We start from the raw sequence: 26,764 nt of genomic DNA, 5'->3' as shown, positions 1-26,764 counted from the left end.
TAAAAGCCAAAGACAAAGCTGTCAAACATGACACAAATATCCTCTTTTATATGGAAGACGTGGAAGAGTTTTATTTGGAAAAAGGATATCCGCCATGTGAGAAATGTAACACCTGAGAACTCACGTCTTGAGCGTGCCTGAGGTCATGAGTTCAGTCACCAGGATGATGCACTTGTGGCCCTTGACCGTCGACTTCCAGGAGTCGTGGAAGCGGACGATGTTCGGGTGCTGCAGGCCCTTCAGCATGTCCACCTCCTCACTGAAACGCTGTCGCTCTGCCTTGGTCAGCTTACGGGTCTGCAAAGAAAATCCGGTGGTTATGATTATGTGCACAGTAGTATCCTGGTTTTGAGAATATTCGGGATATTTACATGAAGCATGAGGAACGTGCATATGTGTCTTTGATTCTTCGACAAATTAACCACTGAGTCCTTTCTGTACCGACTGAGTAATCTCGGCAGTTGGGGATGAACCCAGTTTGTGGCTGGATATGATAACATTATAAGACTTTGTTGATCCTCCAGGGGAAATTCATGAGCCTGTTAATCATTTCTATTCTGCTTGACATTGTATCCATGTTATGTTTGCCAATTTCTGCTTGGTAGGGGAGATGTTCTGTTTTGTTCTCAACAATCCGTAGTGACTGACGTATTCATCCCACTGTCATTTTCAGTAAACACAGAAGGGCGTTATTGGTTGGTGGGAGAGGTTAACTCATATGTGATTCTGAGGTCGGGAAGCAGGCTAGAAATTCACAACAATAATGCTCTGCTGGCTTTTATTACCAATAATGAAATAAGAAAGCGTCAGACTTTTCCTTTTATCCCGGCGTGTAATGATTACATTGTTTATCAGCATATTTTATTGTTTTACTGACTATCTAGATACAAGTCAACGTGAGGCTGCATCTGCACACATAGCAGAGAATGATCAGTGGTAAACTCCAAACACCTGGACACCGGGATAAAACCTGTAAACACTCACTTCAAGAAATTGACCTTGAGGTGACACTGTTTTGTTTCCATGTTCACAAATTAACTTTGAAGCTCAACTTTGAAGCCAATAAGGACGAGAAGTAAACATGTACAATTTAATGGACAAACTGCATCAGCCAATGAAGGTCATGGGATATGATTGAAAGCTCCACTGAATGGACCTTGAAGGGAGATTGTTTTGTCAACCATAAAAACACAGTTGTGTTGACAGTTGAGTTGCAGAGCTCCAGTCTTGTCAGGGTTATGAGAGGTTACGTAAGAAGGTAGCAATAAACACGGTGTGCAAATACACGGGACCAACTTAATAGATCACTGTTACTTTAACTAAGAAGCTCGCTGCGGGACTGGTAAACCACAGGCTCATCCATCTGGGCGACCCTCCAGTTACATAATCACATTTATTTTCCAATAAGTGGAACTCTGACTTTACACATTTAAGGGGGTGGTTTCCGAAATCCATGTAAAAGTGGACCAAACACTGCAATCAGGCTGAGTGAACAAAGACATTTTTGTGCTTCCTCTAGGATGAATGGCCCAATTTAGCTGCTGTTGGGAGTAAGTTTGCCTGTGGTGGGTGGTTAGTGGAAAACTCCTGGGAGACTTCAGGACCATGAATCCTGCATTGAGGCAGAATTCTGGGAAAAATGCTCTGTATATGTTTACGCTTACAATCCCCCTGACCGCTACTCTCTCTCTCTCTCTCCTTCCTCTCTGCTCCCAGTGAGGGAAGAGGTGCTGCTGCTAACGCTAAGCTGACGCATCAATCAGACAGTTTGAAGACCTGCCCTGTCTCACAGCGCAGGAGCCCCTTTTACCTGCGTCAGTCACCTGTCAAGATGTCATTTTACATCAGCAACTCAATGAGGCCATCGGCTCGAAAGCAAGACACAGAGGCGACTTCTGAACGAGTGTTTTGCTTTTAGGTGGATAGTGATCAGTTTATGATGCGAAGGCTGCACTTTATTCCTCATACGCAAGACCTCTGTCAGAAATACTAAATGGTTTGCAAAAAGCAAAAACATCTTCAATAAATGACTAAAACAAAGGCTATTAGATTTTCTGAAAAACTCAGTTCAACTTGAATGTAATTTGTGCTTCATAGATCTGTTTAGTTTTAGGGACATTAAAGACAACAGATTACGGACGTGGACGTTGAGGTTATTCGCATTACAGATCACAATAGATCAGGAAAAACAGACACAACATGACACAAATGATGGCGTGAGCCAGGGTGAGTGAGTCAGAGGGTTTATGGGTTGATGTGCATCTGGATATTTGTGTATCTAAGCGTGATAACACTAGACCCCTGTGCAGCGAGCTTTGTCTCCTGTGGATAGTCGCCTGTGCAGCGGCTGTGCAGCACACAGTCAGTATAACATGCGTTAGCTGTGGCACGCAGCCGAGCCACTTGGAGACTCTGACACTTCCAAAACCGCAGGACTTACTAGAGCTCGGCATGCTGGACAGCATGATTACAAAATACTAAATGCAGACGCGTTTGGCAACTTCAGAGGGGCTCTTGGAAATAACAAAAGTCCTGCTGTAGCAACTCTGAGCAACACTGTTCAGAAAATTCACAAACTGGATATTATTTCATAAAGTCAGCCCAGCAAACTTCATTTAAAATGTCAAAGATGTGTAAAATGTAGTGGAAAGTTAAGTACAGATGGAAACAACAAAGTATGAGCTGTGTTAACACTGCAACGCTGTTATGTGATTGTATTGTTATTGGTGCGGGCTACTTTTAGGATAACATACCGTAACAATGCCTCCTCCCAGTGAGCATACGCACTTAAGCTGTGACTAATAGCAGAAACGAATACCAACCACACATTAACGTTTCAGTTCGACTTAGATTTTCACATCATGAAATCCACAAATTCGTCAGTCAATAAAGATTATTTATTTTCAATATGTGTTTCAATTGGACTTAATTCTTTCTATTTTTAGTCAGAAGCCCTGTGGCATTTCCTAAAGAAGGAATCCTCTGGTGACAGCTGTGCAAGGCTTCTATCTAACTTTTCCACCGGATATTTGACTGCATCTCTCTGCCCCTAACCACTCTCTCCCCCGCTACCCTCTTAGAAAAATGAGGCCAAAAAACATTGCGCAACACTGGAGAAAGCGATGCAGGGGGGAGCCACAAAAACAAACTGTCTCGGTTTTGAAAAGACAAACGAGTATATCCATAAAAACAGTCTAGATTAAGAGGTGTGTGAAGGAGCCTCTGCTAAAGTTTTCTCATACGTTGATCTCCTCCAGCTGGATATTTTATTCTTAGCTGCTGCTGCAGGGAGGTGTGTGTGTTGAGTTGGGGGTTTGCACTAGCTAGGGTTCTAAATATTTGGGCTTGGTGCCACAGAAGTGGAGTTACATAAGCAGTGTTGATGGTGGAGGAGCCACTGGCATTAAGAAGTCCCCGTCAGCGCCCCTATTATGACAACCAGGACATGAACACGGCATGTCAGCCAACATTTGCAACCAACCAGGTGGTGTACACTGTGGCTTAATTCGGGAATGAACAGTTTGCACTGTCCTGATGCTACACTGGAACAGATACAGTAAATCTGACCAGGATTTGAGGAAACTTCCGGTCAGTGGGGACAGACTGTGGGACCGGTAGGAATCTTGACAATACACAGAGAGAAAAATAAGGCAAATGAAAAAATGGATTCACTTATATACCGCAGGGATGTGTGTTAAAGGTTGGAAGCTGGGGTTTCAATGCAGTTTTTCATATCCATGTCTTGAATACAGGGATCTGCATTCAAAATGATGTTAAGTATAGTTTCTAATCCCATTAAAAAAACACCAAAATCAACTGTGTGTTGGTGCGTCACTTATTAGTTTCCCCATCCTGTCCTTGTCACACACTTTTCCATCCTGAGGACATAAATCTTTGACAACAGGTCACAAATATGAAGTAACAGTAAAAAGAGTAATTTCCTAAAACTGTGTTAAACAAGAGTAAATAGTGAATTTTTTGGGGACTATTTTCACCCGCAGATTAACATACATTTGGTGCTTTAGTGAGTATTTATACTGTACGGCAGCAGGACGGTGTATGTGGGATTAAATCAAAAATAGACTACAGTGGGAGTAGGATCGATTCATTGTTGGCGATCATGGGATTTGGTGACAAGACGAAAAATCTAGAACATATCCTTTAAGTCAAAGGGTTCTGGGAAATTGTGATAGAAAATGAAAAATAAATAAAGATTAGACAAATATTTGTTTCCGCCCTAAAAAAAGCAGCTTTTAATTGTAGATAAGCAGTGTAGGATCAAGGCAGACAGAGACTATGTTCATATGTACTAATATGTCAAATAAAAACTTTGTGTGTATCCCAGAAATAATCTAATTCATCATGCATATTTTCCCATCTACCTTGACCTCAGTTTGAACCCTTTCAGGGACTAAAAGATAGGCCCTCTCCTCTTCTTCCTGTCATAAAACATATTATTGAGAAAGCTGTTAACAGGCCATAACTCCCGAATTCCAGATGCTGACAGTGAGGAGCCCTGCAGATAAAGACCAGAGATCACAGAACCCGTTTGATGACAGAGTAGGCAGGAGAGAACCTGCACTGCTTCAGAGGCGGTGACGTCCAGCTAGCCAAGATATGGGGATTGAGGTCAAAGGCAAAGAAGGGGAAAGAAAAACGTCTGACCTCATGCCTCTAACACTGACATACCCGTTTTGACTGACATACGCTTTGTATAAACACACACGTAGTCACTTACACTAGTACAGTGTCGCATTTAGATGTTTGTAGGTGAGAACTGAGGTGACAGTGTGAAACCTGAAATGTTCTGTAAATGGAGCGGGCACAGGGAGGTTAGCCATTAATCTCATCAGGGTTGAGGACTCAAGCCAACCACTGACTGCTGCTCTCACACCAGCAGACTGACCTGAGTTGTGGCGCCCGGCTAATTACCTGCACAAGTAAGAGAGACCTTTCGTGTGTTTCAACAGTGAAAAGCGGTTTCCCATGTTTCAGTTTCCCCTGTAGTTTAGATAGTTTTTCTATATATGAAGACATTTTATAGCCCGTATATGTATATATAGCACATAGCATTGGATTCTTTAAATCTCTCTATTCATTTTAAATAGGTGAAAATACACTTGTGCGGTACATTTTACAGAAAAATCCACTTGTCTTTGTTTTCTGGTGGACAAACTATGTAATGGAGACACGCATGAACTCAAATCTACTTTGGAATATTTGTGCTGATTTATGCAATAAGCTAATATCGGCCAATATATCATCCTGGTCAATTTATGGGTCGAGCTTTAATATATTTGCACAGGTATAAGGTTGTTCTCTGCATTGTACAGTAGACAGTATTGCGTCACCACGTTTGAGAGCCGGGAGATCGTATGTCTTTGGTGTGTTTACTTTGTTATTCTTGACATCTCTTAACCTGTGAGTGTTTGCTTTTAGTGACTCAGTAAAAAGCTCAGTTAGCATTCTTCTATAAACTGCTCTGCACTTACACTACAGTCCTTTAAGGCCTCTCTTCTTTAATAATCCTCCTGCTTTTCTAGAGATTGGTATCGTGCAATTACAGTAACTGGTAACTTCTCCTTGCATGCTACCCACCTGCTCCACCTCATTCCTTCACATCCACGAGCACTGTATCATTGTCTTGTGTTGTGCTTTTGACATGGCAGCTTGTGATAATGCACATGACTTATATACAGTTGCTTATAGGTGTACATTAAATGCTTAACTTGTAAGCTGCAATGTCAACACATCAATGTGTAAGATGTTTAAGGAATTACCCAGGCTGATTAAAGACAATAATTCATCAGTAATTCAAGAACAATGCCTCCTTTGTAACGTGGGCGGTGGGTGTATGCAGTTTGACCTGTCACACTTTTCAAGTTAAATGGGAGACGAGAGGACATTGATGCTCCGATCTGATCAAATAACCCTGCGAGGGAGGGAAGCTTTGAAATGCTGGAGAGGGGAGTATAAGGGCGGTTCTCTCAGAGTAATGACATTTGAAGAGAAGAGTGTGAATGGAACAAACACTTTGTCCTGTTCACTAAACTCAGCCAACCACAGACAGATCACAAGATGCCTGGAGGATAAAGCCTGTAATAGTTTTGTCCTCAAAAGAAGTACAGCAGAACAGCTTGGTTTTCCAATCTGGCACAAATACGATGACGTGATTTCTTTGATGACCAAAGGTTAAAACTAGGTGTCAACCGTTTTATCAGCAATTTGAAACACAAAATCTAAAACAAGAGAAATGTTCTGCATTTTTATTACGTAGCTCTTGTTCGCCACAGCTTGTTAGTGACTCACTCGACTAAATGACTGATGTCAAAAGCCTACTTAATGGAGAAGCTGTGTAAGAATTCAATGTCACATGAGATTCTTCCATAAATAAAACAACATATATCTAGGTGTTCCTCCTCCTGCACACCGAGGGCCATTATTGAAAATTGTGTGTTAGGCACAGCGGCCATAACAGCCTGTCACGTCAATTACGTCTACGGCAGCTATGAAGAGCCAAGGCGAATCTGTGGGATCTTAAACCTGATTAAACTGAGGAAAGTGGCCAGGCAACCGAGGCAGCCACAAACAACAATCTGTGTGCTATAACCTTTCTGCCACTGCTACTGATTTACCTTCTCCTGTTCGACTTTTTATTATGTTATTTGCTTCCAAGAATGTGTCATAATGGCGACATATGCCAAAAAAGACGTCAATCATTTTTTTTAATAATCTGAACATCAAACATTTTTCAACTTGTTTCTTAATAATTACCTTTATTAGTATAAATCATCCATTCACAGATGGAGCCACTAAACTCCCGAATCCGATCAGAAGATTAAGGCGTAATTACTTTTTAATTGTTTACAATAATTATGGTCCGGGCTGCCGTTACTACAGACATGACATGACATGAAAATATGGATCTGAGAGGTTTTAAAGGTGTATCCCTCCTGGGCGGATTCCTTAGATCTTCTGGAGCCAGCAACAGTATCAGTATCAGTACATACTTGTTTATATGGTTCATTTGAGTTTATTTGGATTTCACACACACAGAAAAGCAGAATACGAAAAGGCCAAAGGTTCCCAAAATGTTTGCATTCCAGATTGTTTAATTTCAATCATTTTCTACAGGCCTGAAAAAGTATCCAGTATTCAAGAAATATCTCACTTAAGTTTATCAATTAGTTACTAATATGTTATTGATCAGTTATAAACCATTAACAATGTTTGGGGTTGCCAGGTTGTGGAAAAACTATTCTATTTAGAAATATAGTCTAGAAATATAATCATAAATGTTGGTAAACCATTAATCTAGCTTGTGGGTCATAAGTTTATTCTTATAAATGTCTTTTAAATGATCTGTAAAGTACTTGTAAATTGTGAATCAATCATTAATAAAGACTTTAACTCTAAAACACTTTATTTCCTATGAGAAATTGGTAGAGAATTTCTATAATTTATTTTTTCTTAGTTGGCAATCTTCCCTGCATTTAATTGTGTTAGTACCTGCAATGAGAATAAAGTTGAATCTAATTGAATCTAATCTAATCTCACGCCTGATATTTACTGTATCTTGACCCCCAGGTTGGGAGCCACTGGTCTGGACGTCACTAAAGCTGTCACTGTTTGATCTGTGCTGATGCAGAAAGCTCTACACATCTGGTACTGCAAGAAGGACAATATATGCTAAGCTATGTTGGCAACTACTACTGGACTGAGATATGACCAGGAGGGCTGTAGAGCAAAACCTTTTGAGGTTGCAATGACCTCAGGCTGAGCAACAGTACGCAAGCAGAGAAGGTGCTTTCATCTCGTGGCATTTGTCTTTATTAATATTGCTTTTTAGAAAGCTGATAAAAAAGTCCTTGAATACCACTTGAAATTCCAAATACCTGAAAATAACTCTTTCATTGACGTCATAATCAAAAAGATATTTGTTTTGTATAGATGTTTTTGTCAAAGTCTGGCAAAAAGAACAAAATGAAACATTTAACTGAAATGAAACCTGTTGAAACTATATTTTTGGTGACTAGTTTGTTTGTACTCCACTTTAGCTCTGGCTGCAGGAGCGGGTGCAGCCGCATAGTGTTACACTCACAAACAAGGATGTGCTATCATGTGCCACTGGCAACCAGCACCGGATACAGTTTACGAAGTGACGGTATGCGAGCGGTGCCCTTGTCACAGGATTAGATGAAAGATTTATGAATCCTCGACTGGCTGCTCAACTCTGGCCAGTAAAGAGTCAAAACAATGGATATTTTGAGAGCATGAATTTAACTTAAGAAACCCACAGAGGTTGTAGATAAATGTGAACTGAGACTGCACAGTTCAAACCTGGGAGGAAAACACATTTATGTTTTCTGTTGACTGAGAAAACACATGACAGTGTTTGTTGACGGGTATTGCAATGTGCCCCAAACACACTGAGCCATTACTGTACACCAATGGCCGATTCATCCCAGGTCTCAAATGGTAATTTAGAGCACATTTACACCCCCGACACTTCCGTCCTGCACGCTCCGACACACATGGTCAGCTCAGAAATGACCAGAGGTGACCCCGTGGAGCAGTTTTTTCCCTTACCAACTATGGCTTCAGAGCGCCAACAGCTAGGCCTATTAAAACTTGAGGTCTTTGGTTTGTTTAGGAAGCAGGACTCCGGCCTCTCCTGGGCCCACACTGCAGGGTGACCACATGTTTTCCTCTAAAGGAAAGGCTGTACAGTCCCACACTGTCAATACTCAAAACACTGTGCAGAGAACAGATATTTAGAAAATGTACACTGACGTTTCGTACATACTGTACGATATGGGACTGGCAAGTTGAGAAACGTGGTGATCGTCAACTTGTGTTGAAACAATTAGTTGATTGAGTCAATAGACTGATAAATTATTTAAACCATTAATTGATTATCAATATTCTAACAAGCTGAATTATGTGGATTTGCTGTTTTTTCTCGGATCACAGAAAACAAGCAATTTGAAGCTTGGGCTCTGGAAAATCATGATGAATATTTGTCACTAATTTCTGATAATTCAAAGTGAAGGAAATGGACAAAGAAAGTATTTGATAGTTGCAGACCCATCGTCAACCTTAAATGATGGCCTTAGCCTAGATATTACTGCAAAGTCCAATAACGTCCAATTTAAAGCTTTTGGCGAACAGAAATCTGACATTGTCTTCTTATTTAGGGCCAAATTCTCTCAATGTGACTGCTGCTACGACCAACATCTACAAACTTATCCATCAGAAGACAACATTTTATTTATTTTTTTCATCTTGCACAGCGTGACATGCAATTAACCTGCGAGATTGCTGTTATTGAACTGTGCATACAGGCCTTAAGTCTGTAAGGAATCATCTTAGGAAGAATCTGATACGCGTTGATTACATCCCGTTGATGGAGAGCATCCAGGACACATATACAATGGGTAAATATGTTACAGATATTCTGAATATATCGTATTTTTGCGCCCTTAAAAAGACAGAGCCAATGTTATTACTGTAAACACAAAATATTTTTCCAGAGCAATTGATATTTATGTTATCTTGAAAGGATGCTCCTGGTGTCAAAACCAGCTTTCCACATGAAGCAGAGCCAGTGATTGAGTAATAAATGGGTCACCACAGAATACTATTACTGGAAGCTGGAAAACTTTAAACAAGCCTGGACCACTTCTCTCACATCAAGAATCAAACAGTACAGAGGGATCCCAATAAAAGCAGTGACTCAGCAGAGACACAGACTTTGCCAACAGCACACTTGTGTACTGTACGTAACAGTACAATAGCTCAGTCATTACATCTGGCATACTTTATGTAGAACCAGTTTATAACACTTAGTGTTCCCAGTGTGTGGCTGGCAGAGTTTCATGTTGAGAGGCTTTGTACTGCTGACAGATCAAAATATATGTTTTCAATATACTGATAGGCAGCAGATGAAGCTTATGATCATTTTTAGTTGATAATATCTTCTCTGGTATGTTTAAGGCCTCATCAAACATCCAGAATATATCATAATAGAAAAACAAACAGAAAGTCAGATCACTGTGTTAGTTTGTCTCGGCAGCCTGACTCCTGGCTTATCTTCATCAAAAATGTTCCAACTCTTAAACTGAATATTAATTATAGTATAAATATAGTGTGACCTACATCTGAATACTTTCGGTTCTTGGATATGTTGAAAGGCTTTGTGTTTCACAAAAATTAAATCTTGTTTATTTTATATGTAAAGTAAATACACTACTAACCAGAAGCGCACTCGGAGAGCGCAGACCTACGCCAAGGCCGAGCCCTATCTCGCAATGTTAATGAAAGTAAAAAAGTAATTTGTGTATCTGCACCGTGATTTGGATCTGCTCTAAAATATATTAGGGTCTTTCTTTGGCCCATGCTACACCCTTCAACCAAGTTTCATGAAAATCGGTCCAATAGTTTTATCCATAATCCTGCTGACAAAAAAACAAACAAACAAACCAAAGATTAAACATAACCGCCTTGGCGGAGGCGATGGTGATAGGCTACGTATCATAGAAAAACATGTCGTTCTTAATTTAATACACTAATAAATTATCATTTAAAAGTTTGCAAAACTACGGGAACTGCCTTTAGCAACTCTGATTCCTTAATTCTTTGACACCTGAATGCTTCTAGGTGTATTTCTCTTGTACCATGCATCCATCTATTTTCTCGATCCTGTTCAGAGTCACTGAGCAGGGCTGCAGCCCCCTCCAGCATGGATTAGGTGAGAGGGTACAGTACAGTCTATCACAAGGCTAAGAAATGTCGAAAAGCACATTCACGCTTAATCTCACACCAACGTGCAATTTAGTTTCCAACAGAAACGTACAAACACACCAAGCGGCCCCAGGCCCCTGGGCACGGAGCCACCATGCTGCCCCAGCTTGTCACTACAGCATCCACCCTAAATAAGACACTGACATACTATCAACAGCAGCCAAAGAGACACTGTTATCTAGCTTCAGCACTGAGTGCATACTGTATGATACAGACAAGCTGTATCTCGCAGCACAACCACCCCATGAGTACAGTACATGTTTTATAGGTGACACAGAGCGCCCTTCCTCTCAAGACCGCGCAGAGCTAAAGCAAACAAACAAACAGCCCTCACGTCAAAGTGACGCGCTGCCATGTGTAAATGTAGGCCTCCTTTACTTTCTCCATAGAGAACATTGGCAGGCCCTGATAAGCTGGATCTGGCTGCACCCGGCGAGGAAAGACAGTGTTGATGTTGGCTACAGTAGAACTGATAGGAAGCCCGCAGCTTGTGTTATGTCACTGAACACAGGCCACATTCAGATAAAGGTTACACAGCCGGGCCTGTATGAGGTCCAGGCGAGCATGAGGAGAGAGGCAACAGTAAAATGATGCTTTGTTCTTTAACCTCATAACTCAGAATACAAAACCGCAGACCAGAATAGCAAAACGTTAATACGATTTTACAGCTTTCATTTAATACGGAGCTTTAAAAACTCTGAGCTGAAACATAAAACAGTGCAGCTTCCAGCTCTTTGCCAGTGAGCCCACTTTCACTGCAATAATGGTTCCAACTGTTACTACAGCAGGGGTGATGCAATCTTCCACCATCACACCTCCTCCTTTCATTTGGTCCTTAGGTAACTCTGTTTCCTTGACACTAACGGCTTTTAAACATACAGTCGAGCTGAAACTAACAATTATTTCTGAATCGAGATCAATATGTCCCTTTTATCTTTTTCTTTGTGAATCATTGTTTGGTTTATAAAATGTCAGACAATTCTGAAATATGCTCATCATAAGTTCCCAGAGATAATCAACAATTATATATAACGACACAGCAAATATTGAAATTTGAGAGGGTGGAACCAGTGAATGTTTTTTGCTTGAAAACTGACTGAAATCATTCATCCATTTTTTAATCTGTGTCTGAAGTCGTTTAAGCGCCAAAGCTGAAAACGAATGATGACAGGAGCTGGGTAAAATATTTAAATACTAGTGCTGACACCAAAAATATGCTTTTTTCAACTCTTTGCTTTGAGAAATATAAACTTGTTTTTCTACTTTTCCACATTTTGAGATGTTTCCCCCTGGTTTGAGTTTTTATGCTAACCAACTACTGGCTGTAGCTTCATATTTAGCAGACAGACATGAGAGCCATCAATCTTCTCATCTAAATCTAGACAGAGAATAAGTGTACTTTCCAAAATGACGAACTATTCCTTTAAATGCTAACTAAACACAAGCAGCCAAGCCAGCCAAAGGGTTACCACAAAGAAAGTTCTCACTAGCCAAAATATTCTCCAAAACAAGGAGGAGAAATTGTCTCTGTCTATAGTTATGCATCCAAGGAATTGGCTAATTGGTATTTTTAAGTGCATTCAAGCTGACCTTGCATTAAGCATGGCCCTCATAAAGACTGATAGTGATGAAAATACAAGTGGCTGAAGCGAAGCAGAGCATGGTGGGGCTGTTTATATAGAGCATGATTAAAGAATGTGTGTTGCTTTGGGTTTAAAAAATGAAACATGAGTATAAAAGTGTCTGCTTCAGGCTGGAGGAAACTAGCTGGCTGCTGCCCTTGAATAAGACTAGGTATTGTGCAACAAATGCCCTTTAAAGAGAGCTCACTAAAAAGGACAAGCGCTACAGTACAGTCACTCTGATCAAATACTAAGAAGTTCACTGTGCTGTTAGTTGTGCTGGATAGAAGCTTCATGCTCATTATTTAGCATTTCAAATGTGTGGCAGTTTAGTGCAAGTAGCAATATGAATGACATACAGTAAGAAGTACAGTAGGTAAACTCTTTTTGTAGATTGAATGGAAGTAGGAAGGGACCATACAATGGCTCATCCATTTTTTATCACCTCTACATTTCCATCAAAGCCCAGTTTATGTTGCCTATATGGCACCTGAGAGCCTGTGGGGGAAGGGTTGCTTGGTATCGGCCGCCTGGGAAGGTTTTTTTGTTGCCTTGCTTGTTTTCGTAACAGATCTAAATTTACAGCCTTTGAAGATCTAAAGTTCTTGATCAATTTATTCCACAACAATTTCTTAAATTACTGGAAAATGTAATGTGTGATAAAATCAGCCTGATAATCAGACTGAAGAGCCATTTTATTTCACTTTATTATACTATGCATTCTATCTGAATTGAAATTGGAGATGTGGTAAGGGACTAATTGATCACTAATAGAATATTTTTGTTTTTTAACACAAAGACAGAAAAAGTTACAAGAAAGAAAATGTACTATATGAAATGTAATCAATTATCATATTACAGATACAATGCATAAAAATGAAAAAAAGGATGCAGCACATTGGGAATAAAACATTTGGACTGTGTGATAGTGTTGTCATTATTGGATATAAACAAGTGTGAGTTATGGCAGCCAAAGGAGGAAACAGCTCTTAAAATAAACTCAATGTGATCTGTCAACCTGTAATAACAAAAGAGTTCTTTATATTTGTTTGTATTCACTCAGCATGGGTTGATGGCTAGATTAGATAAGGACGGACGCAGAGGTCAAAGGATCTCAGACTTAAATGTCAATGCAATTATAGCGAACTGGTGTGGAATCATCTATTGAGGCTGACACCCATATTTATATTTTACAGTATAAAAATTAAACCTTTTAGTGCGATATTTAATAGGAAGACTAATTCTCAATTACCTCGAAAATATTCTTTGTGTTTTTATAAGATGACATATAAACTGGTGCTGGTGTGATAAGCTAAAATTAGATGATACTATTGTTCATTCTGACATATCATTCAGTCTCTTATCACTTACACACAGTATGACAATATGATCATGTGTTAGTGGCAATATAAATATATGCATACATCCACAAAACATTCTTGGGATAGGTTCTGGATACCAAGCGGCAACATCTGGGTCTAAAAAGTGAAGCAAATGCGGAAGTGCCCTAAACCTGCATTCTTTGTAATGGCCAGCAGTGGGCGACTGGTTGCAAAAACAATTCCAATTGAATAGAAGTCTATGAGAAAATTAGCATACTTCTAGTTTGATTTATTACCTCAGTTAAAATGTTCTAATGTGTTTATGCTCTCAATCGCTAGTTTCAAGTCTTTTACAACACAGCATGAATTTGGCTACCTTATTTCATGAAAGTTAACTGTGACATTTAAGTCGCCTAAAAATATTTTATTCAGCGTTTGGTTTCACCCTTTCGTGTCCTTGGTTCCAAAAAAACATGGATGGTGACGGCCAAAAACCAAGATGGCCAAAAGGCCATATTCTATGTCAGTCTATGCTGGATACCAAAAAATAAACAAGATAATATATAAAGTTTAGTATATAACAGCTGTGTTTAAACCTAAGACTGGTCTACCCCAGGCATTAGACATGTATATATATATATATATATATATATATATATATATATATATATATAATTTTTTCTTATATAGAATTGAATATATAATTTCCCTTATGTGAGTGTTTGTCTGAGGAGGACCTGTACAAACATTGCTAATATAAGCATAAGGGAGCTTTGATTACTTTTCTATTGTATTATAGTCTTAATACTAGTTGGCAGAGTTTACAAGCAGTGACGTGAGCCCTGTCTTGTGTTTTATACTGTCCTGGCTCAGCTTCGGTGTTGCATGTCATGGAAGAATCTAAATGTATTGTTTACTTTTTGTATTCAAGCACAAACAGTTTGTGTGGACACCGCCCAGGCCAGACCTGTGTTCAGTGTAACAACACTGACGATGTACTGCACAGAGGAGAATACTTTTGAGTTTCTCTGTTTAAATGACGACTAGTTCAAATGATCATCTGTGTTAGTGGGAATCAGGTAAAGCAGATGTTGTTTGAACCCCTCTCACATTCTAAAACAGCTGATGTTACCTGCCTGCAGATTACAGCTCAGTCTCTGTAACACATAGTTAAAACAGCTTAAAGCATTTCTACCTGACTTGTAATGACGCCTTCAGCTGCTGCTCCGTCAACATTACGTAGATGATTGTGTTTAGCCACCAACAGCCAGCCGTTGTGTTCATTTAAGCAATCAGGGGCCCATGGGGAGGACAGGGTGGTGATTTCAGTAAAGAAATGTGGCTGCAGCTGAATCTGTGTCTTTGAGGTTAATTCATCACAACAGTAACCATATCAACAATGGCCACCTTTAAGCTTATTAGGAGCGATTAAGGAGCTTAACTGGGCTCATGTCTCAAGTCAAGAGATGAAATAACATGCTTTTTTCCAACATGGCCCCCAGCCAAAGACCCGCAACACAATGTTTCACACTTTTCTCGCCACAAAAGTTAAAAGCAAATGCTTTAAAAGTCACACCACAAATACTTGTGTTTGACTTGAGGGTGTAAAACAGTTAACACAGTGCAGGTACAGGGACATCTGTGCCTCTCTAGAGCCTGGGAGTGACTCTCTTTCTGCTTTCCCCAAACAGACACCTGTTGTGTGAACTGACAGGTGGGCTCTTGAGACAGAAGTCAGAACCTGCTGGTGTTAGAGCTTGAGCCCTCGGGGCAGATTCACTTCACTCTGTGTAATCCTGGACTGCCAGCGCACCAGTGCCTCATGCAGAGCTCTAAATGCAAGACAAAGACTACCTCTGTGCATTGTTTATACTGAGTAAGAGGTTCTTTCATGTGCAGCAATGCCTTAGAACAACTTCCAATATCTTTAAGATTAAGACTGATCAGAATAAAAGGGATTGTCGACAGTGGCTATGTAGTCCAATATCAGTAGCACAGAGTTTAAATTGAGGTTTAAATGGCACAACTTCACATCTGAGGAAGCTCACAAGGGTCCCAGATACTGATACCAATGCACATTACACAAAACAGCAAATGTTAAGGGACTTAAATCTTTAAATCCTCTATTGTGCCATCAAACCACGCAAGCAAGAGAAGTGGCAGCGGCTACCCAGGCTGGCAAACACTGTGGCATTAAAAGAATAACCACACACCTCTTTATGTTTTCATCAGACAGGAAGAGTGTGTGTTGTAGTATGTCTGTCGTACATGTGATGTTTACATGCTAAACGTGAGCCAGACTTTATCTCTCAGATCTCGTAGTCCTGCCTCACAGGATGGAAACAATTCAAAGCACAAATGGAACTATTATCACACACAAATACTGATGGCAGATCCTCACGGTTTAATAGAAATTATCTATTGCCTCTCGGTTTTTCTTAGTTTTGCACCCGAGGAGTCTGTCCAGAGAGGTAGCCTTGGTGTCACCGGTTGTTAATGAAAACAGAGATTAGAGGGGATCATGGCGGACAGAGTGGTTCAGTTGGTGCTCACTGCTGACAGGATGACCTGGGTTACCATGAACGGGCCCGACACAGCCCAACTCAAGGTCAACAGGGAGTAATAATCAGTAGATAAACTGCTTCACATCAACTCTGGTGACCTGAGGAGGGGATTAGAGCTGAGTGGGTCAGGGAAGTAATGATGGTATCAGCCTGTTTACCTGAGCTAGGTTTAGATTTACCTCGTAAATGTTTCTTTATATGTGTGTAATTGCTCTTGTATGGTTTCTAATCTATACCTCTTTTTTAATTCTCTATTTATCTGTACTTATTTCTGTCTTTGTGCTGCTGCAACACCTGAACTACCCTGGGGACCAATAAAGGCTCATCTTATCTTAACCATTAGCCGAAATCCAATGCAACGTTGATGTGGAGGTGTACATAAGGAGAATATAATAATGTGGCATTGCTTTTATCTGCAACCAATTAGCTATGTAAATAACAGCTATATTCCTCATTTAAAATAAATTCAATGTGTTCTGAGGAACTCCTGAATGCAGTTGTTCATCCAAATAGGCAACTTTAAGTTTTGTATTTACAGTGAAATATAAAAGAAGCCATCCTACCTGTAGCTCACACCATGCTACCTCCACTGTTGTCTCCGTGTCCAGTCCTTTATAGACCGTCTTGAAAGACCCCCTTCCAATCTCTATGTTGAATTTGAGATATCTTCCATCGGGCGACGTCGCCACCGCTTTGGTCTCCACGTCCTCTTTCTCTTCCTGCGCCAACTGAGCATCAAACGTGATGCGAGACGAGATCTTTTGCTGTTTGTTCTGAACTTCATTTTCAGACTCCGAGCTGCCAGCGTCCTGAGCGCTGGATCTCGGGGCCGGATCCCAGTTCCCAGTGAGAGACCTAGTGTCGGGCTCCTGGCTGCTGGGGGGCGTGTTGGAGCTCGTTCCCGAGCTGGAAACGGGAGAAGGGGACAGCGGGAAATCGTCGGTTTTTTCATCCTCTGCTCTGGACTCGGACAGTGTTGGAATATTCTCAGCTGACCAGGACAAGGCTTTGGAAAGGACGCCGCTGTACAGAGGAGAATCAATGTCCATGCTAATTTTTTGCAGCCCATAAGAGTTTCTCCGTGCACCCAAAGCGTGCGTCCTCAGCACAGATGGGACCAGGGATAAGCAGTCGTCGGTCATATCCACAGAGAGGCCTGGGAAACCGCGTCCTGGTATCTCAACCTGTGCATGTGACATTGTTGCAGGTTCAACGCCTTCTTGATTTAGAGCCTGAATGTGGAAATGGCACCAGGACAATAGAGTGGCGTTACATTATGTTCCGAGTTACTTTTCCATGATGTCAGTGACTTTAAACAAAGACTGGCCATAAAATAACAGGTCTGTTAACATGACCAACAAGACAAGATTAAACATGCCTAGCTCTACTATATGAGCTGCCATTACCTGTAGTTATAGTCAACCTTAGAAATATGAATTAGAAAAAACACAGAAAAGTAAGAAGAATGTACTTACTCATCACTGCCGCTGTGTAAAAACAATTCACACATAGGCATTGCACACACAAACACGTATTAACGCATAGTTTCTATAAAGTAATCCGAGTTGTCCTGTTCTCTTCTCTTCACACAGTTCTCAGCCATAACCTCGGGTGAAAGGACGGCGCTGCCTATATCAACAGAGCTCCGGAGGGCTGTGCGTCCTGTGCGCTCCGAGCGTGCGCTCCCAACTCCGCCCCTCGCAGCTAATAACCCTATCCAGAGAGTAATTGCAGTAGTGAGGAGTGTTTGCAAACTAATACTCTTTAAAACCCCCAATATTTAATTAGAATATTTTTTATTTCCATTTCATGCGTAATTGGTGTCCAAAACGATCTGTGGGATATACTTAAAATCTAAATCCGGGTCATATTGTGTGCTTCAGAGAGGATCTGGGGTTTTATTTTATTTTTTACATTACCTTGTGTTGATTGGCTGGACCGGTATGGTACATGATACATTGTATTCTGCTGTTCACTTCACACTGTGTGCAGTAAACAGCAGAAGAGAACAGAGTGCCTCCTCTTCTAATTGGATCGTCTCTTTGACGAGCACAGCTTCTCTCGTTTCTCTGAATTAAGATACAACTGATGAGTCAGTTCACGACAGGCTTGTCCGAGTCTGTCGTCATTTAATTAACCTGAATGAGAGCGATATGCAGCCCAAGGAAGATGAGAAATAAGTTGTAATTTGATAATAATTTGATAAAAATTATAAAACAACTAAGCATCTATTTGATACACGTCAGTACACACGAGGACTCTGGAAACAACTATTAATATATTTTGACACTCAAACCAATCATTAAATTAAGCTGAGCCAAGAGTTGAGCATTATACTATTGAAAGAAAAGCGATTTATTAATCTTACTGGGCAAGTTTTCCATCCATAAAGCAGTGTTTGAGGTCTTACCTGTGGTTTGAATCTTTTAGGGTTGAATTTAGGAAGTATTTAGAGTAAATCCAAATTGTAAACAATAAAAAATTGCTGATTTCATTGCCTACCATTTATGTTTTTTTCCCTCTACCATGTTGAATGCATCATCCTATTGAGAGTGGAGTGGTGCCAGCTTTGTTATCCTTATTTCATTTTGATGCCTTACTTTTATCTTTCATAATGTCACATGTAATCGTGGATTGTTACAAAAAAAAAAAAAGAAGCTGCAGGAATGTGCAGCGTGAACCTAACCTGCAGGGGGAGCCACATGTTGCTGCTGCTGCTGAAAGAGGACACCATTATCAGCCAAGGCCACACTGGGCCCCACCTGTCCCACTGCACACACACTCTGGTTGTTATCAGAAAACACATTCAGGATTCCCTAGAGCTGTATCAGACCCACAGGCAGGAACACAGAGTACATGATGTGAGTGGACCATCCATTCAGTACAGCTGCAGGCAGAAAGTAGTAGAGCATAACACCTCCATCACTGCGGTGCGACTCTGCACGTCTGTACACTGTGGGGCACTGGTAAAATCATCATTCATGTTTTACACACAACGTCTAGGAGAATTCAAGACCTCTGGACATTTTAAAGAAACAAAAAGGAAGCATATTTATCAAATTTCTAATTTATTTTCCTATAGGATATGAAAAAAAAGAGAGAGTATAACAGGAGTGTCACAGTAGCTACTGCACAATATTGGATGACAGCAATCTGTACATGAAGTCCTTATTATTACACAGCCAGGATTGGTGGTTGAGTCTCTGTGGTGTTCCTCTTCTGGAAGCATTTATTCTCAAAATAAACACCCCCTGGTGTTGCGCTCTGGGATTTCTTTGGGATGTCTCGTTGGAACAGAGGAACAACAGCCGAGCAAAAAGGTCCAGAGCTAATTATACCGTGGAAATGTGTTAACTGGGAAAAAAGAATCGGCATAAACTAGTTGTATTTACAATAAAGAAAGAGTAAAGTTACAGCTGGTGGGGAGAGATTTTCCCCAGGAGTATTCAGACATGATATTATTAATCCCCCTAAAGGCCCATTGCATGTTTAAATGGCAACAAGTGTTACCTGTGACTACTTTTAAACGTGTTGTCACCTCAAACGTTCTTTCCCCCAAACACTTAAAAATTATATTGGTTATATACCAATAAGAAAAAGGCTTTGAACAAACCAAAAGGCAACATCAACTGCAGCACAATCATCCTCTGGGAAGGGCATTGAGGTGCATCTTGTGTGGCCTTAAATGTCTAAATCTTAAAATTTGCCTATGAGGTACGGCATGAGGGCCCCCAGACAGAGTGTGTGTGTGTGTGTGTGTGTGTGTGTGTGTGTGTGTGTGTGATTCCAGCACGGTGTCAGAAGAATTTCACCCCCTTTCCATCATCCATGGTGATGATCTCTGCTTTGCCGTCCGTTTGTAAAGCCTGCAGCGAGCGCAGCAGCATCCACTCTTCTAAACTGTGGAACTCTGGAGAAACAGATTACAGCTACTGTCAGAAGGAACAATGAGAATAATGAAATAGTTATACAGGAAAACAAAGTGACAAGGTTCTTTACATGAGGAACTTGTGACTAGAGAATAAAAAAAAGGGGGCTAATTAAATAAAAAAGGTCAAATAAAAAAAGGAGTGAAATGAAAAGATAAAACTGGAAAATAAACTCATAAATAAATGCCTTTTCTTTAAGAAGTGATTTTAAAAAAGGTGTCTCTGATTCTGCAAAGTTTCATTATACATCTTTTACATGTGCTTCTTCTAAGTGATTGATGCATATTCATCTTAACATTTGAAATGGTACCGTACCTTCACCTTCTGTGTCATCACCGTTGGACAGCTCATAAAGTGTGAACACAGAGTTGACCATCCCATTTTTGGAAACCTGAAACGTTAGAGATTAGGATGATTCTGAGACAGTCGGAATTAAGAACAACGGTTTTCCTCCGACGGTCACGAACATTTTCTGAGAAAAGTTTTGTAAAAAAAAAAAAGAGCTATTTTGGGGATGAGGGATGAGATCTGGAGCACACGGTTAAAAATAAATCCTTTAATAAAATGCAGCAACTAAAGTTTTGAACTTGATAATCCCCGTCACTGTTGGAGCACAAAACTGGAGATATTCTACATTTTAAGTTATTGTCAACAAATCCCTTGAAAAGACCAAAACAGACAATACTTTAGTCCATCTCTCAACATGTGTTGACTCCCCCGGCCTGTCTGTAGCACTCAATGTGCCCCAAATCATACTCACTCCTGATGAAGGCAGAAGTCTTTGAAAACGCTTAAACATCTCAAAGAGGTTCAGTAATTTCCTTAAACAAGTACTGCACTTCAGCAGGATGTTGAGGTACTTGTACTTTACTTGAGTATTTTTATTTAATGCTACTTTATAAATTCTACTCCACTACACTTTAGATGGAAATATTGTACTTTTTACTCTGCTTAATTTATTTAAGAGCTATAGTTACATTTCAAATTAGGATTTTACAAACCATATGATACGTTATAAAATACATTGTTACAGAATAAAGTACCAAAGTGACCAACTAAAACATTAAATTACAGAATTACTGAAAAAGGTCAATAATGTAATTCTGCAACACTGACCGTGCTCTGCATTATGAGAACTTTTACTTTTGATACTTCTGTACTTTTACTTAAGTGACATTTTGAAAGCAGGCCTTTACCTTGTAATAGAGTATTACTACTTTTATTTACTGTAAATTAATGATTTGAATATTTCTCCCACTGCTGGTTTCACAAAGGTTTTTTTGCAAATAGTCAAATGTTCTGTAGTGGAAACATCTTTATCTTAATGAGGATACTTTGTGTTAGTTTCTGTTATAGTTTGACTTTGGATTTGAATTATTTGACTATGTTATTATAATATCGTTACTGATGATTTGTGCTTTTATCATCAGCAATACTTTCCCCGTCTGAAGTCTTTGTCCTGCATACGTGTCCTGATACGGAGCTATGCGTCGGAAAATTAAGTTAAATTGAAATTGAATTGAAATTGTAGATGGAAAAAATACGATTAAAAACCTGGTTACACGTATACATGGGCAAGAAATCAGCTTTCCCCTTTAAAAATCTAGCTGAGGAAAAACTTAGTCTTCACATTTCTATGCAATTTCTAAGAAATCAGGTTATTGCAGAAAGCCGACTCTAGCCCAGTTATTTAAATACATGTAAACAAACTGACTGTGGAAAGGGCTACATTGATCCTTTTCTGGTTACAACTGAATATTCTACGCTCCATGTGTATATATTATATAAAACACTTGTAGAGAGTCCCCTTGTGTAGATCATGTAGGCTTTACTATTACTTGTACCGCTTCCTTATTGCTTTAGAGAACATTTTCTTATTTCCATTTATCCTGCACCAGTCCCACACATGTACAGTTTCACCGCCAGTACAGAATGTGTCTTTAGTTTGATGACTCACCCATTGGTATATTAATTTGCCCCATTCCTCCGGTCGTCTCCACATGACTAAACACCGAGACTTGTTTTTGTCCAACCATTCGAGGTTCCCTGAGGTCAGACGACACAATGATGAAACAAAATAGGTTTGTTATTGTTGAAATTAATTCACAGTGAGGCAATGAGATGATAAGAGCAGCAATACTCTCAACACAAAACTTTACCTTTTTTCCTCAACTCCTCAAACACAACTTGAATTGTTTCCATTGACAGTTTTCCTGGAACTCAGTTAAGGGCAAACCAGAAACAAAAAGTAACAGATGTACAGGATTAATATATTTTCTTCCACTCAACTAGTTTGAATTTCAAAATGTATCATCGTGTCTCTCAGCGCATAAATGTGCAAATGAATAAAATACTACAGCAGATTTAGCATTCCTGTCCCAACTGTCTAACCTGCAATGGAAAGTGTTTTTAAACATCATTTTGATTTTATGATATCTTTCTTGACTGTCTGAAGTACTTTCTCTTATCTTTTATTTTCTCTGCTATGTGTATTGTGATGCCCCAAAACACCGTGGCAAATTCCTGGTATGTGATAACCTACATGGTAATAAATCGTGCTCAGTGATGTGACATGAGAAACTTATATCCACCAAAATAAAATAAAAAAACCCAGTCTGATATTAATGTGTCAACAATAATATCCTGTTTGTAAAATGTAGTTTTATATCTCAATGAAGGAGGCAGCCTGTAATCCTTTAACAAGCAATCCAAATTAAACATATGGATTTGAAACTTGCATATCAGGAGGATCAAGCTGAATAATGTAAAGTAACAGTGGCCTTGGTTAGGATACGTTCTATCTTCTTGTTGTTGAACACGGGGCTTTCCTGAGCCTCCATGACGTCCAGGGTGTAGAGCTTGTGATGCCGGCAGTAGGACAGAGCCAGGGAGCACCATGCTGCCAGCTGCTTCTGTCTCGTGTCAACATTGGGCTGTAGCCTGTCCACAACGACATGAGCAAATCAAGACGTCACCAAAAGGCAAACACAACAAGCTGACGGCACTGCAAACACCAGACAAGACTCCATCTGTAAATTAAGTTAAGTGCGCTCTTTCCTTAAAAATATGTCCAGGCGTGTGAATATTTTTTTATTATCCCGATAGTTGAAATGAATCACGATCTACTTATTGTGGGTGTTTTTTATTACGATTCACGGTAAAAGCTTAATTTCCCGTCCATATTTATGATAGAATAAAACGAGGCAGCTAAAGCTCCTGTGATGTTGACGATATCAGAGATATCATCAGAGATTTTGCTGCAGCTATATCTCAAGTGGCATTAGATGATTGTAGGCACATCAATAAGCAGGATTGCAGCGTCTTGATTTTTTAAAAGGTAATTAATTAATTGGATTAACCATTTCTATTTAGCTATTTTATCTAAAAAACACTTTCTCAACTGAATTTGCAACATTTACTATTTCTGTCCACACATACTTTTGGTCTGGGATCTTAATGTTAATTGTACGGCATACATACTGTATATTTCTGAAACCCTTTTTATTCTTTTAACATGAAGTCAGCTTCAGAAATATTGTTTTTGTGGTTGTGGAAGAAGTTGACTGGCCTGCACAGACTGCTCTGACCTCAACCCCCTCCAACACCTTTGGGAGGAATTTAAACACAGACTGCGAGTCAGAACTCATCTCCCAACATCAGTGTTGGACCTCACTGATGCTCTTGTGGAGCAAATCTCTGCAGCCAGGCTCATTAAATCTTTCCCAGAAGAGTGGAGGCGGTTATAGCAGCATACCCATGGTTTAGGAATGAGATGATCAATAATCACATGTTTGACCCCTGTTAAATGATCAGCTATACTAAAGAAAAGGGACCGCAGCGGATAGAATTTAACACACTTGTCACAAATTAGCAGAGATTTATAACACTGGCATTACTACTGAAACGTAGTCTTCTGGGAAGAACATTTATCAACAGTCTCTGTAACAGTCATAGTAATTTTCTGGTTACCAGTGTACACTTATCTTTATAGTTAAAACTCTGCACACAGGAACTGATTGTGTTCTTGTATTTGCTTTACATCAGTCTTGTTTTACAGGAATTTCAGCACTGAGGTCTTTTTGTCCAGCCGGTGTTACACCGAATTGTGTCGCCCTGGAGGATGAACTACTGGAAAAGACTGTTGTGCTCACCAAATACTTGCAGCTGAGATGTCAGTGCTCTACAGACATGCCTATACACTACTAGTATCAGAAGTTGTGACCCTTTAGATAATAATTCTTGTTTTGGTCATGATAAATATGCCTAGTTTCCTAATCTGCCAGGTGAATGCCTCTAGATACTTTTCTCACTTAGGTCCCTGTGATTAAAGGTATGATTTCATATATTTACAGTAAAATCATATCTTCAATCTCTCTGAATTCAGTGAAGGTTTGTTGGGAGGAAGATTTTTGGGGAAGGGGTGTCTAAATGATTTTGTAACTTTTGGCGAGACGTCTAATGAGATGGAATTCGCCTTTCTTTGCATAAGCAGATACATTTCAGTTAATCTGAAGGGTAACAAAATTGGCCGTGCAAGAATTATATATATTATTATTAGTGTTTTGGCATAGACTGTATAGTCTATGTGTTTTGGTAGCTGAAGTTGAGGCAGTGTTGGCTATCAAAACAGCTAACGTTAGCTCGAGCTAACAGCTAAACTCATTCTCTAAACTTACAAACATGACCATTAATTAACGTCATGTTGATGTTAATAAATGTTCGCACGCAGTCCAGCCTTAATAAGTCAACAAGTGGAGCTGTTACACAAACTTCGGAAAGCCAGTAGGAGATAAATAAATCCATTTCCCTAGCTGCTTCGTTTTAGCCAGGTAGCTCTGGCTAATATGATGGTAGCTCGCAAATCAACACACTTCGATTAAATAACAAATAAACAATGTAGGCTAATAAGCGGAGTTAATACATGTTTTAAGTGTGGTTCAGAAAAAGTTGACTCACGTAAAAAACGGTGGGAAATTATATTGCCAGGGCCACTCAAAACTCATTGCAGTTGATACGGTGTTCACAGCTGACAGCTTCCGGAAGCGCGTCCCTCCTCTCAAATGGTTCCGACTAACAACACAGATTTACAGATTGTAAAATAGAATTAAAGAAATACGACTATATATGAATAAATTATTTGTAATAAAACAATCTATACAATCAAAAACCAAGATACAAAATAGGAAATAAAAATCTGAAATGTTAAAAATATATTCATGAACTATAAAACTTAAACAATGAATTAAAGTAGTTTAGACGAATTGCCAATGATGCAAGGTAACTCAATTAATTTACCCAAGACACCAAAAACATCAGTTTAACATGTATTTTCACTACAAGTATTTATATTTACAGTACATTTATTTATATTTTTCTATTATTGCACTACATGTTTGTTATTGCACTATATATTTGTACCATGTCTTGCATCTTGTTCGCGACCTGTTTTTATTGTTCGTTTCATTTGTTCATTCTTTTATTTTGCACCGAGACCAGTGAAACACAATTTTGTTCCTCTTTGTACTGTACTGCACTGTAAATAGATGGATGACAATCAAGTTTGTCTTTTCTCTTATTGTACTTTTGGAGATGATTGTGCTTAACTTGAGTATCAAGTTTAAAGTTTTAGCTCAAGTTAATTAGGACTAGGGTGTTCCAATCTAAAGGGTGTATGAAACCTGAGTACACTAAAATATCTGATTATGTTCAAATGAAGTGCATATAGCAGAGCACAAAGTAGTAATACGATATTAAAAAGGCTAGTAAACTGTAAATAAGTTAATATATTATTACCATTTTTTGGTACTTAATACTTACGTCTGCACTATAAAAAATATTTTATTTATAACCTTTATTTTACCAGGATAGGTCTCATTGAGATTAAAAATCTCTTTTTCAAGAGCGTCCTGGCCAAGATAGGCAGCAGCATAGTTACAGACAACAACAAAAAACAGTCACAATCACAACACAATCACAACATTAATTAAAACATTTACAGACACAGCGGTCTGCTTCAATGTCTTTAAGAGTTGCTTTAATTCTGTTCAGAGAGACCAGCTCTCTGAGTTTCAGCTCATTTTGCTTTATACATAAGGATGTGCCAGTGTTTCAGTCTACGGGTGGTCAGGGAAGACCATCCAACACGAGCATATAAGATGCAGTGGTGCGTCAGGGTTTTGAGGTTTGTTATGAATTTCAGTGCCCCATGGTAGACGGTATCCAGAGAACTGAGACACTGAGACGATGCATTCATATAAACAACATCTCCATAGTCCAGCAGACAGAAACGTTGCAGAGACTAATCTCTGTAAATGTATCACACAACAGTAAACCAGTTAAAATAGTTCCACTTTGACCAAGCTGCAACATTTAAAGGCTGACACATTAGGTCAGTAATGGAAATAAATAATATAACAAATGTAACTCGGAAAGGGGCAATTCTGCATAATGAGTACTTTTACTTGTGATAATAAAGTACATTTTGCTGATCATACTTCTGTACTTGAACTTGAGTTATATAATAT

The 26,764-nt window shown here is 39.4% G+C and overlaps 2 protein-coding genes across 2 annotated transcripts in view; both read right to left on the bottom strand.

Moving 5' to 3' along the window:
- The window catches only part of wnk4a (WNK lysine deficient protein kinase 4a), a 45,612-nt gene extending 27,627 nt beyond the window's left edge, over positions 1-17,985 (bottom strand). The window contains 3 exon segments of the mRNA XM_029455976.1: positions 125-297; positions 16,875-17,543; positions 17,787-17,985. Of these exon segments, the coding sequence (XP_029311836.1) occupies positions 125-297; positions 16,875-17,510 (809 nt within the window). The 5' untranslated portion in view covers positions 17,511-17,543; positions 17,787-17,985.
- A 1,377-nt stretch (positions 17,986-19,362) lies between these two features.
- On the bottom strand, positions 19,363-25,323 carry vps25 (vacuolar protein sorting 25 homolog). Its single transcript, XM_029456366.1, has 6 exons — positions 25,197-25,323; positions 23,035-23,180; positions 22,400-22,453; positions 22,198-22,286; positions 20,556-20,631; positions 19,363-20,221 (listed from the first exon to the last, which is right to left on the bottom strand). Exons 1-6 carry the CDS (start codon positions 25,241-25,243, stop codon positions 20,109-20,111), a joined length of 525 nt encoding a protein of 174 aa, XP_029312226.1. The 5' UTR covers positions 25,244-25,323; the 3' UTR covers positions 19,363-20,108.
- Positions 25,324-26,764: the final 1,441 nt, after the last annotated feature.

Source organism: Cottoperca gobio, chromosome 19 (genome assembly GCF_900634415.1).
Source record: "Cottoperca gobio chromosome 19, fCotGob3.1, whole genome shotgun sequence".
In the NCBI taxonomy this organism is placed as follows: Eukaryota; Metazoa; Chordata; class Actinopteri; order Perciformes; family Bovichtidae; genus Cottoperca; species Cottoperca gobio.
Note: the sequence above shows the minus strand (reverse complement) of the source record. Positions and strands in the feature narration are given on the sequence as shown.